The sequence below is a fragment of the Triticum urartu genome, chromosome 1 (genome assembly GCF_003073215.2).
Source record: "Triticum urartu cultivar G1812 chromosome 1, Tu2.1, whole genome shotgun sequence".
NCBI lineage: Eukaryota > Viridiplantae > Streptophyta > Magnoliopsida > Poales > Poaceae > Triticum > Triticum urartu.
Genome location: NC_053022.1, coordinates 567,133,989 through 567,146,796, shown reverse-complemented (window position 1 = coordinate 567,146,796; position 12,808 = coordinate 567,133,989). Strand labels below are relative to the sequence as shown.

The window sequence follows — 12,808 nt, the reverse complement described above, 5'->3', positions numbered from 1 at the left end:
TTATCCGGGCTAACCCTACCCTCGCCGCCGGTCGACATCGCCCGAGGCCGCACCGTCCCACCCCGCTCGCTGGTCACTTATGAGCTGCTCTCCCTCCCCATCTCTCTGTCTCCTCTGTTCTCCTCTGTTACTCGATTGATGCATATGAAGGCTTGGATGGCTAATTATTGACGGATGTCTATGTATGCAAATGGGCTAATAGTGAATGGACGTATTTGGATCGATGTGCTAATGGTGAATGGATGTAGTTGCTTAATGTGCTAACAGTGGGTATTTTTTATGAAAATGGTGAAATTTTGATCTCTGTAGTTGCTGTTGCTACTGTCAATGCAATTTGAGATAGTGATATTGGCTATGTATGTGATACTGTTTCTAAATATAAGACGTGTGTTGGTTCATTTTAAACTGCCAAAACATCTTATATTTTAGGAACGGAGTTAGTAGATTACAATTTTGACATGAATATTTTAGATGGAGGAAGTCAAGGGGCCAAAAGCAAATTTATTTTGACATGAATATTGTAGATGGAGAAAGTCAAGGGCATTGCAGTTTCAGTTTAAGGGCACTATTTTTTCGAGCAAATGAATCATATGATGATGATCAATGGACCATCATCCCTTTAATTAATTAATCAGTCTGTTGGATAGTAGCAGTAGCACAGTACAGACTTCATTTCTGTGTTGAGTTGGCCTGTCTCCAGCCGGCCGCTAACCGGCTAATTAATTTTCATTTCCACCTAAATAAACAGCTCGTCTGGCCACACCCGTCCACGGTCCACCCTCCGTCTTTTTGTGTGTAGCCTAGAGACGACATGGAACAGGATTTCAGACCTACTATCTCTGTATGCCTTCGTCGTCGTCGTCGTTGTCAGACGATCCTCATCCGCCAACTTATTTCAGGCCAATGCCTCCCTCCGGTTGCTACGGTTCCGGCCGAAGTGTCTAGAGACGCGCTGCTGCCATCTTCTTAGACGCTAGTAAGTCGTCGGCATACCAAACGGGACGGCGCCAACCTTCCTGTGGGCGCTGGCAGTGCCAGCCGATGCTGCGGCGGCGGCGACGATGCCGTTGAGCGACCGCGTGTATATGTCGGTGGTCTCCACCGCCAGTCTGTCCAGCGGACCGTTCTTCTGCCCCGCCGGAAGGTGGCGGTAGGGGGGTGCTCTCATGGCTGGAGCAGCAGCAGCATTCGGCGCTGTGCCTTTGGTGTACCCACCACAGGCATAGCCCCCCATGGCCTGTGGTATCCCAGCACCAGCAGGTGCTTGATGCTGATATTGCCCATACATTTGTGGGATCTGCTGCTGAGGAGGGCATCCTGGGCTAATCGTCGGCCTGCTTGCCGCGTCATAAGGTAACGCTGAACCAGCAGCTCTCCGTGAAACCACTGCAAAATAAGCAAGTCTGACATTAAGTTCCGAGTGAATGCCGACAAAATATGTATAGCAGAATGAACGCAGACGCACCTGCTTGTGCCGCATGTGAAGCCTGAGAAGCACCGTGACCGTTCCCAGCATACCTCCCTGTCTCCGAGGAAGTTTTGCTGCAAGGCTTGCCAAAGAGCGGCCGAGTGTCCTTCGCGGAAATTGGAGCCGAGTGAACAATAGTGGACCTGCAAAAACAAAGATGCTTATCAGCAATAACGCAGGCTTACCGTACTAATATAAAACATATAATGATGAAAGGCATACAGGTGTGCTAACTGAGTGGCAAAAAAGCAACCAAATTATGAAGTGGGTCTCGAGTATCAACATTCTGAACACATACTGATTAAGCCCTCACTTACATTTCGAACAGAACCTCGACTAACAAAGTGATGATAAAGTATCGCACAGGACCTAACAATCAGATCTGATAACCTACATATATCAATTGTAACCCCAACTCCGTTGAGAAAACCGGGTATTAATTTCCCACTAACTTCACTCTCAAGTTTAAAATAGATTACAGTAGTAGATCTTTGAACTCCTGTCACTTCACTTCACTCTCAAGTTTATATAGCCCGGTTCACTATCCAGATAATCAACTCATACCAAATTCATAACATGATAATTATCCCATTATTTGAAACTCAGCCCATCTTAATATGAAGCAAAGGAGCAGTGCACTTCAAAGTGCGCCATTAGCAAGTGGTTTGATTACGTGCCAGTGATATGGAAGGAAAAGAAATGAACACAAGACAAGAGTACGATGCAACATTACCTAGGAAGAGATGCGTGTTTTCTATCTGCTGGGACTACAGGGCCACTACCATCGCTTTCTTCGAGATGAGAGAACTGCTTCTTAAAATGATCGACAGCACTGACAAACATAACCAAGAAATATTGCTGTCAGTAAGAGTTGACACAGCAAACAGAAATGAGGGAATAGAAACATAGAAAAACTAAAACCTTGGGTAGAGAAAGGTTGTCCTCTCTGTGCCATCTACGTAGCTCTTCAGTAATTGCGGATGATATTCCAATATCTCCTGGAATATCAGCTCCCTTATATCATCCTTTGACACTCTGCTGTGCTCAAAGTCAAACTCCATTTTTCTGATTGGCTGACAGGATGGTTCTCTCTCTGGCTTGGAAAGGCCTCTAAAGTATGGATCAGTCAATGCCTGACAAAATACAAACATTGAAGGAAACATTACACCTTACTCCATACAAAGATAACAAACTAATGCTGCAAACAGAGAGAAGAAACCAAGGCATCAGAAAGACAAAATAACACCATAAGACTACCTCTTCCGCAGTTGGACGGTCTTTTGGATCAAAGGCTAATAGCTTCTCCAAGAGTTTTACTCCCAAAGGATCTGCATTAGGAAACTTCTGAGAAAATGGGACCGGGTCTTTCTTTCTCATACTGCTCAAGTACCTTCTTGCTTTCTCGTTTCGGACCTGGGAAGGAACAAAAACAATAGTCAAATATTGGGCTCAACGAATACATTTACCAGACAAACTAAATATATAGTCTCCTCCTGAATTTAGTGTCGTACCCGAGAAATTGTATCCATTGAAGGTGTGCCTAGAAGATCAGTCATCAAGTCTAACTGATGGACAACATTTTTACCAGGAAACAAAGGCTTTCCTGTCAGTACCTCAGCAAAAATACACCCAATGCTCCAGATGTCAATGGCAGGTGTATACTGCATTTTGGTAAACAATAAAGCATAGGCTATTTACGACTTTGACAAAAAAGGCAAAACAATAAAACATAGGATGAACAGGTACATAGTGCATTTTAATTTTCACCAGAAAACCTATCATAAGAGAAGATGAAAGCAAAGACAATGATACAGAACCATAAACCATAAACCATTTGCATGTTACAGCTCACAGTTCAATCAACTCATGCTAGAACAATTGTAAGCATGTTCTTTCTTACACTATAAGCCTGTCAACAGATTAAGAACCTAGTTCTTTTCTTCATTTTTTAATAAGCACAAAGCCATGAACTCTAAACCTCACCTTTGTGAAGAAGGATCCGCAGAGCTCTGGAGCTCTATACCATCTTGTTGCGACATAATCCTGCAAGGATTATGCATAATATCTATAAATTATGATACTTCATAAAAAATCTGCTATAAAAAACATAAATTGAGTTTGTACTAACATACCGTCCAGAAGACAGTTGTTGGGGTGTCGTTGAATGCAACTCGTGCTAGTCCAAAATCACATATCTTCAATTTGCAGTTAGAATTTGCCAAAATATTCTTGGGCTTCAGGTCACGATGGTAAACACTAGCTGCAGTCATATGAAATCCTTATCAGCAAAAAAAAATAAAGTGGTGATAAAAATAGAATACGCAATCAAGTAACGTTTTCTACAGTATATCACTAAAGAGAAACATTGGGGTGCAATTTCTGGTAGTATCAATTCAATACCATGACAAGCTTTGTGATGGCAATTAAGTGGAAAAGATTTCCAACGAGCAATCAAATTACAGAGTCTTGGCTAGAGTGCCTACGATATAAAGGGATAAATAATGAACAAAACACCAAAATATTTCATTTCAAGAGGTGAACAAAGGTTGAATCAGATATGGACTGGTACTTATCTTGACTGCTACTCCCTCCGTTTAATAATTATTGTCGTTATTTTAGCTACGGGATGATCTATGGCCTCAAAGGAAAAAAAACACTTTGAGGAATTCAGAGAATGTAGGCTAATATCTGAATAGATGTAATATGGTCATATTTTAAGAATTGTTGATAAGGGATGATACGTATCTTAAAGATGTCTCTGTAGCACAAAGCAAACGGAGAAAGATGCAACTGTAGATTGAGAGATGATGATACACAGGATTTAATATCAAATGATAAACCCTGTTGTTAACTTGGTTGACTACACTCGAAGCAAGTCACATTTTGGTACTTAAAGTATCAACTGTTACTGAGGATCTGTTGACTAAACCGCAGTGTATATTATCTAGTTCTGCACACTGAGGAAACCATAACTGACCCATCATTGGACTTTTTAATAATGAAGAGCAAGCCTCGGGGGGGGGGGGGGGGGGGGGGGGGGGGGGGGGGGGGGGGGGGTGGTGGTGGAGTGTTTGAGAGGCAAGTGAAAAGGAGATGAAAAGAGGATCTGACCTACTACACATGATTGTAAACTAAAACACACACCACCTTCATGGTAAAACATTGTTTTCCAAGCAACAACAGTAGACTTGAAGGCAACGATTTCTTACCAGTATGAATGTATTTGAGGGCTCGGAGTAGCTGGTAGAGAAAGAACTGGTAATGCTCTTTTGTCAAGTCATCGTTGGCCTTAATAACTTGGTGGAGATCAGACTCCATGAGCTCAAAAACAACATAAATGTCTTTGAAGTCCTTTCTGGAGGGAGGCAACATAATGTGCTTGATCTCGACGACGTCGGGATGCCGCAAGAGCCTCAGAAGCTTGATCTCACGGAGAATCCGCGCGGCGTCGGAGGTATGCTCGAAAATATTGTGTATCTTCTTGATGGCCACTTTCTGCCTGGTCTGCAGATCAAGGGCAGAGCACACAACCCCATAGCTCCCCTTGCCAATGACCTCCTGGATCTTGTACCGGTTGGCGTCGCCGTACTCCGTGAAGAAGTCCACCTCCGCCGAACTCTGGAAAACACCGAATCAGCAAACTGTCAAAACCCAACTGTTAAAACAGAGAGAACTTTAAACGGTTGATGTGGGGAACTGAGACGGCACAATGAGTGGTGTGGTGGGGGTTGGAGAAAATCATTGGAGACCGACAGAGATTTGGAGTGGCCACATTGCAACAGAACCAGGCATTAAGAAAAGCCAAAGCACCAGCAAGCAATCAAACAGTTTAAAACTTTTTCTGCCACTGAACGCAGGTTGCTTGCTGGTGGGCATCTGCGAGGACTCCAACAAGGATTAAAATGGAGAAGCTCTGCGCGCCACCGACAGGCGGCAGGGGAAAAGCGGCATCTTGCGGATTTCGTCTAGCGTTTGGCACAGAAGGCATCTAGATTCAGGAAGCGGCAAGGAGGCGGTCAACTTTCCCATGCGAGGCGTGAGCTGTCTGTAACCCATCACGCGGTGTCGCCGTACTGGAATGGAACCGACGGCATTTGACTATTTTTCTACTGACAGAAATACAGATCAAAGATTTCGGCTAAAGGAAGGGTTGGCAGCACCGAAATCACAACAAAAGTAGCGAAGAATCTGTCAAAGAGGTTTGAATTTGAAAAGGCGGCAGCGAGGATTCAAAAATACGCCGGTTCGCCTGCGTCGTCCTGGAACCGAGACGAGCAGCAGGCATCGACGCCGCAAGAACAGGCACAAATCAAATCATGTCTACAAGACAGACGCAGGAGGAGGGGGAGGTACGGCACGGGAGTCGGAACCCACCTTGGTCCGCTGCGCCTGCTGCATTGCCGCTTGCCGGGCGGGCCGATCTGCGCTCCAAGGCCGCTCCGGAAGCCGGACCCCTGCCCTCCCGCGGCGCCGGACCCCCCGCCTCCCGGTCGGTCGGCCGAGCCGCCCGCCGAACTCACACGTATGCCGCGGCGGCCGATGCCGGGCCCAAGGTGCCGGACGGACTCTTCTGGCCCGATCTGGCGGCGCGCCGGAGAAGGGAAGGGGAGCGGGATGCCGGAGGGGAGGGGAGGTAGATTTCTTTCTCTTCTTTGTGATGTCTGCCGACTTGCCGTTGTTGTTGTTGGTTTTAATCGGGGAGAGAGAGAGAGAGAGAGAGAGAGAGATGCGTGCGCGTTGCCTCTGGGCCACATGCCATGGGCTGCGGCCTGCGGCTGCTGGTGGCGCTGCCGGTGCGATGCTCGTTGGACGGCTCTGCGCCGCCCGATCCGCATCTCTGCTTTATCCACCGCTCATCTACTGGTGGTCTGAATTTTAAATCAACCAAGGGGATAAAACTTCATTATTACATAATAATATTATTAGTAAGTTATAAGAAAACAAGACTGGCGAAAGGTATCACCGGAATTTCACCAACGAGAGGGCTCTATGGAGAACATAGAATCATTACAGTCGTTTAGCGGGGAAAGGGGGCGGGCGGAGGGTAGGGGCTGCGTTGTTTGCCGTATCGTTATGTGCACTCTATTACACTCCAATCTAATGCTGCAGACTCATGGGGCATTTTATTATATTCTCTACTCGTAACAAAGATTGGAACCTTGGAAATAAATGCCTAAAGCCTTGCAATGGTTGGAACTTCGCATTGGCCATTGTGAATAACAACAGCATGGATATCTGCAGGTGATATCGAATCCCCGCTTCTACCTCCTTAGGGGCCCAACATTTTCTCTGATCAGTAGTATAGCATTTTGTAGTTCAATTGCTCTCTCGGGCAGTGACGGAGCCAGGGGTGCATGGGTCAGGGCCATGGCTCCCCATGCTAATTGTTTTTTTCTAGAAAGAACCCTATATTGTTAGCACAAATGTTCTAAGTCTACATGTTTGGCCCCTTTCCAACATTTTACCTCTTCTACTCTATGACCCCCTTGCAAAAGATTCCTGGCTCTGTGTGTGCTCTCGGGTCATACATAATCTAGCTCGCATAGCGATCTTCAAGTACAAGGAAAACCATACGTGCACGTGCTCATCATCGTTCTGGCACGCGCTTCATACAACAAATGGGCGGGTGTAAATACGCGGATCTTGACAAGCCTACCGTGCGCCCACGCCTTGTCACCTCATCCATCCTTTCCCTAAACCGGATGCTTGGCATTTGTCAATTCCATTTGTCATACATTTTGAACAACTAAGTCACCATTCGACATTACATGTACATGTACCCGGTTGTTGCTTCAACAATTCCCAAACTCCAGAGAGAGAGCTCGGAAGCTTCCCCGTGGCGCTAGTGAAGCAGCCTAGATCATGCAGCTCGATGCACAAAGTGATGGTGTAACGCGGTGCGGTACCCTCCTGCATGACGAAGCCTAGGGATGCAAATTTGAAACCTATAGGGGTATCCCTCTGACCTCCTTAGTTAATTTTTTTTTTTGCAGGAAACTTTCGATTTATTCATCTTCAGTCGTGATAGTACAGCGGCCATCAGAAATAATAAAAATTACATCAAGATTCGTAGATCATCTAGCGACGACTGCGTACAAGGTAACCCTTTGACCACCTTAGTTCAATTTTGGTCGGAAATTCTGAAAACTTGGTTCATTTAGTTGAACCGAGGAGGGTTGGAGGGTGCCCTACAGGTTTCGAATTTCAAAATGCTAAAAAAGCCTGCCCGTGTGTGATGGTAATGATTGTAGTGGAATGTTTTACCTTAGTTAACATACACATTTTTTAAAGAAGGAAAAAGAAAATGAGCAAGCCAGAGTTGCTTGAGGTAGGTTTGGGGGTAGGTCTCCTGTGACCATCTTTCTCTCGGGTCGGTGCAGTTGCAGAATTAGGTGGCGGGCGGGCGTCCGTGGCGCGCGTGACGGAATTGAAACGCCAGCTACAATAACCTTGAAAGCCACACACACAACACACACACACGGCTTTGACTTACCATCAGGATCGGATCAGACGGCACGTAGCATCTGCCTTCCTTCCTTCCTGCCGTGGTGTGTAATGTAAATAAAAGAACATCATCACGTTCATCTGCCTGCACCGTCACGTGGAGGAGATGAATGAATCCATCTACTATCTAATAATAAGTCTACTACCCAACCGAACCCAGTCCCTCTTCTCCAATGATTCCCTACAATTGTGCTACGTACAGTACGACAGCTCCACGTGTTAGGAGAATCTAAATGAATGAGTGGATGCATCCATTTTACTTCCTCGTGCTAGTATCAGCGATGGAGGGGCGATGACAACGGCATGTCTTCAGCTCGCTGCAATGCTTGTAGTCGTCGGCTAGACGATTTATGCATCTGAATGTATTTTTTTGTATGTTTGTGTTGTCGTATTGCCATAGTTAAAGATAAATAGATCAAAAGTTTTCTTAGAAAAAAAAATACCGTACCGGTGGTTAATCAGCCGATTACTTTACTGATTAATTGGGAGCCACCGACGGAGAAGCAATGGGGAAAACTAAATAAAATAATGCTCTACTCAGGAGTAATAATAATAGAATACGCCTACTTGGAACGGGACGGGAGTATCCTATCCTGGCGACCGCTTTATAATACATTCACGAGTATTCTTCCTTTGTTTTGCTTTGTTCTGCGAGGCAAAAAAAAGTGCCACTTGTTATTTTTTAAAGTAAAAATAAAAGAGCATTTAATTATTGGAAGAAGTGGAAAGGAAGGAGAAGGTGCGGCCACCGACGATAACGTGCGCCATGTCCCTTCGTTTCCGCTCAGCTGGATCCATCCAACCCAACCCAACCGCCCGCCCCGGCATCTACTGCTACTACTTCACTTCTGAACCATACGAGTGTAAAGAGATACTAATAAAAAGTTGTCTTCCAGGCAAACATCTCAACGGTCCAGAATGGCGCACGCTAGGTTTTACAGGGCATGTTAACTCATGTTCATACTTCCGACTGTAAATAAACGGAATTACATGTTTTTCTTTTTCATCCCAAGGAAAAAAATAACTACTGCTATCTTATGTTATACTACTAATTAAAAGAACAGCTCCATCTTTCGCATATACAGTGAATATATTTACCTTGCACTTACACGATATGCAAAAATAGACGACGTTTTTCTGACGTTGTCGCACCGACCATCTCCAAGAAATCGACATGATACTGGCAAGCAGGATTTCAGTACAAGCTAATCTGGGCCCGCCTGCAGGTTGTATCTCATCTTCAGACAGACCAGGTGAATGATCCGTCCATCCATCTAGTCGATCCTCTCAAGGTTGTACTTCACCATGTTCTCAAGTGCAGTCCTGAAATGGCTCCTGGGGAGGCACTGCAGGTTCTGGAGCGCCAGGTCGCCCTTCTCCTTGGCCAGCTCCTGCGCCCGCCGGATACCGCCGCTCCTGTGCACCAGCTCCATGGCCGCCGACAGCGAGCCCGTGTCGCAGAACTCCGAGTCGATGATCTCCCTCAGCTCTGGCGACTCCTGCAGCGCGAAGATGACCGGGGCCGTCAGGTTCCCCTTGGCCAGGTCGCTCCCCGCCGGCTTGCCCAGCTGCTCCGCCGACTGCGTGAAGTCGAGGATGTCGTCCACCACCTGGAACGACAGCCCCAGGTTCCTGCCGTACTCGTACATCTGCTCGCATACGGCGGTGCTCACCCCGCTGAATATGGCCGCAGACCTCGTGCTTGAAGCGAGCAGGGAGGCAGTCTTGTAGTAGCTCTTGAGCAGGTAGTCGTCCAGGGTGACGTCGCAGTCGAAAAGGGTCGACTGCTGTTTAATCTCACCACTAGCAAAGTCCTTGATCACCTGTGAGCACACCAATGGTTATATAGAAGTCTTATATACGGTTTTACAGAAGAGGATGAGGTTTACTGAATCCTTCAGTACCTGGCTGATGAGCTTTATAACCTCAATGTTTTCCAAGTTTGCCAGAAACCAAGAAGATTGTGCAAACATAAAATCACCAGCAAGCACCGCTATCCGTGTTCCATATAGCTGATGAATGGTTTCTTTCCCTGCAAATAATCAAATTAGTTTAGAACAAAATTTTCAATTTATCGATCCCCTCATTAAACTGTGTCCAGTATGATGAATAAAGAACGGTTTTCGTTATACCTCTGCGCATCCCACTATCATCTATGACATCATCATGTATTAAACTCGCAGTGTGAATCATTTCTATGATCTCAGCCAAACGTTTATGTTCTGTAGTTAGCTCCCTGCAATGCAAAATGGTAAAAGGTCTGAGACTCTGAGTGCATGAAAACAAAAAATATTGGAAATTCCAAGGCTGCAACAAGAACAGGAACTTACGACAAGCCAGCTACTTCTGCTGTTGCTCTGGACACCAGGAAAACCAATGCTGGTCTTAATCTCTTTCCACCAGCACCAAAAATTTGTTCTGCGGCAGATACTAAAACTGGGTTTTCTGCACCAATAAGCTATTGAGGTCGTGTCAGCTACTTAAGTAGTTACTGTGGAAAACACGAACTCAACAGGAACTAGTCTAGAAAAATCTTATGTTGAAAACTAGTTAGATATGTGTGTTATATCTATTTGATATGTGCTCTGAAGTTTCTTGTCTTGATTACGCAAACAGAGATTGCCTATTCAGAAAAGGCCAGCTACTCACAGCTCCAAGCCATCAAATATGGGCCATTACATGATTAGAATCCGGACAAGTTGAAAGGCGTGCACAAGTAGGAAGCTGTCTCTGTCTTTAGTCATATCTGTAGACTGTAGTCATGTGGATTATGTGCAATCCCCTTCTAAAGAACAGTTAAACCGATGCACACTTGTGCACAGCAAACTATGACATCTTATTTTTCTTTCTTTTGGGCCCAACGGTATATGTCCCATTAAATTTTATGAACTTGGAATAATTCATGAAAGCATAGTAGCTACTGCATGATTTTCAATCCACTGATGTACTATCCGTCATTATCCATGGTCTATTGTAGGGAAGTAAGTATGTAGCAATTAAGACTGTCGTGCCATTAGTTTACTAATCAAAATTAACACTATCCAAAGCTGGGTTGAAACACAGCTCCTTCCCAACCCGAGATTGAAGTAGGAAAACAAACAGCACACACTTCAAAGTTGAAACCATACACCTAGAAACCCAGCAGAATCTCCTTCAAACCGTGGCCTTTCCACCTTTTGGTTTGCTGGTATACATTATTTGGACTGAACTTGCAGGTGTACTGAATTCACATTGTTTTCCACACGGTATAAGGAACTGTAATCGATTTCAGGACCAAGGAAATCCTGGCTAGTAAAATAGTGTGCGAATAAGACGGGCGGAACGTATTTCAGAGGAACCTCCTAAGCAGTTTCATAACATGAGCAATGAGAGCTTCTATCAAACAGAGTCTGAAGAAGGAAACTAGTCATTCATACGTCTACAGCCTACACAACACAGGGGTGCATCTTCTTCTCCAAAGCAATTTTAATTTTGAGTGAGCTTAGCAAAGACCAAAGAGAATGTGACCTGGAGAAGGCGCTCACCGATTTGAGGTTGTTGTTGAGCTTGAGCAGGTCATCCGAGACGACATCCAAGAGCGAAGCGATGGACACGCGCTCGGGGAGCCTCGCCGTCCCGGCCGCCGCGCTGGCAATGGTCTCTGCCGCCGGCACGTCGATCGCCGCAAGACCTACATAGAAGAATTTTAATAGGTCAGCTTCACTCCAAGCAACGGTGGTACTACAGGCAGGACGTGTGCTGCGTAGTGTGTTGTACCGAACGTCTCTGAACCAACCAGCAGAGATAAGGTAAGGCATGGTAGTAAGAGAGACACACAAACCTGTCTGGCTGGGTGCGGCCACGAAACAAACACATGGCGCGCGCCGCCTGGGCGCCGGGCGCGCGGCCCAGCGGCGGCAGCGGCAGGCGGCCAGCAGGCCCAAATCCACGACGTTCCGGCTCATGTGCACCCTCGGCGAGCTCACAGACAGCATCTCGGCAAGCAAGCTCGCTCGCTCGCCCGCCAATCCAAGAACCTAGACACCAACGACGACGCAGGCTAGCTCGCGCGCGCGCTCGGAGCCCCCAAGAAGCACGGACGGCAGAAAAATCCTTGGTTGCACAGCGGCCGCGGCAGGACGAGTGATGCTGGCTGGCTGGCGATTGGTTGCGTGCGGGAAAGAGAGAATCTTGCCCAATTTGGTGACGAAGCCTCTTTTGCGCTTGCGTGGAGAAGAAAGGGGGAGGAGAGACGGGGAGGAGTTGGATGGCTGCTGGCGGCTGGCGCTGCTGCTCGCTCCGGTGGGGGAGTGGTGGTGGGAGGGAGGGTTTAAAATATGGAGGAAGGCTTGCGGAGGAGGAGAAAGGGGGATTTGTGGATCCACGAGGGCCATAGAACCCAAGCCCTGATCACCAGCGAGCCAAGCAGCCGCTGCCTGACCGTGTGTGCGTCTGAGAGAGAGGGCTCTATCACCTCCGAGTTCTGACTTTGACTTGCTACACCGCCTTTTGCTCTTTGGTCCTTCAAAAGATGTGATTTTGCAATTTTGCACCATTGCCGTCTTGCGTGGCTTAAAGTATATTCTAGTAGGTACCTACACGTGAAATAACTACTTCCTCAGTTTCATGTTAATTGTACTAGAGCAGCGGCAATTAATATGGATCGGAGGGAGTATCATAATTTCTCGAGGGTGAATGTTAGAAGTTTGACCTATCGACGCACCCCCAGTCGTCGTGGTCCGGCGCAGGAGAGATGGACGGCATAGGGAGTGTGTGGGGTTGACCTAGGCATCGATGGCCTGGCTCGGAAAAGTCGTTTTTGGGCCCATCTTAGACTTGAGAAGAGAGTTATTTGGG

At 46.5% G+C, this 12,808-nt stretch overlaps 2 protein-coding genes across 2 annotated transcripts; both read right to left on the bottom strand.

Moving 5' to 3' along the window:
* Positions 1–553: 553 nt before the first annotated feature.
* On the bottom strand, positions 554–6,158 carry LOC125531181 (mitogen-activated protein kinase 10-like). The gene is made up of 10 exons (XM_048695597.1): positions 5,843–6,158; positions 4,678–5,086; positions 3,601–3,728; positions 3,452–3,511; positions 2,980–3,129; positions 2,726–2,881; positions 2,390–2,601; positions 2,202–2,300; positions 1,466–1,611; positions 554–1,386 (listed from the first exon to the last, which is right to left on the bottom strand). The coding sequence occupies exons 1-10, from the start codon at positions 5,864–5,866 to the stop codon at positions 974–976; spliced, it is 1,797 nt and encodes a 598-aa protein (XP_048551554.1). The 5' UTR covers positions 5,867–6,158; the 3' UTR covers positions 554–973.
* Positions 6,159–8,877: 2,719 nt separating this feature from the next.
* Positions 8,878–12,284, bottom strand: LOC125531192 (solanesyl-diphosphate synthase 2, chloroplastic). The gene is made up of 6 exons (XM_048695604.1): positions 11,793–12,284; positions 11,497–11,642; positions 10,303–10,430; positions 10,105–10,208; positions 9,877–10,004; positions 8,878–9,795 (listed from the first exon to the last, which is right to left on the bottom strand). Exons 1-6 carry the CDS (start codon positions 11,944–11,946, stop codon positions 9,247–9,249), a joined length of 1,209 nt encoding a protein of 402 aa, XP_048551561.1. The 5' UTR covers positions 11,947–12,284; the 3' UTR covers positions 8,878–9,246.
* Positions 12,285–12,808: the final 524 nt, after the last annotated feature.

What these genes read in the sequence shown, in the direction of transcription:
- LOC125531192 (XM_048695604.1), bottom strand. Translation starts at nt 11,946, where the DNA reads ATGCTGTCTGTGAGCTCGCCGAGGGTGCACATGAGCCGGAACGTCGTG. An exon ending in TCAACAACAACCTCAAATCG is followed by an intron (nt 10,431 to 11,496) that starts GTGAGCGCCTTC and finishes CGACCTCAATAG; the next exon opens with CTTATTGGTGCAGAAAACCC. An exon ending in TTATAAAGCTCATCAGCCAG is followed by an intron (nt 9,796 to 9,876) that starts GTACTGAAGGAT and finishes GTGTGCTCACAG; the next exon opens with GTGATCAAGGACTTTGCTAG.
- LOC125531181 (XM_048695597.1), bottom strand. Translation starts at nt 5,866, where the DNA reads ATGCAGCAGGCGCAGCGGACCAAG. An exon ending in ACAACCTTTCTCTACCCAAG is followed by an intron (nt 2,301 to 2,389) that starts GTTTTAGTTTTT and finishes TATGTTTGTCAG; the next exon opens with TGCTGTCGATCATTTTAAGA. An exon ending in TTCACATGCGGCACAAGCAG is followed by an intron (nt 1,387 to 1,465) that starts GTGCGTCTGCGT and finishes CTTATTTTGCAG; the next exon opens with TGGTTTCACGGAGAGCTGCT.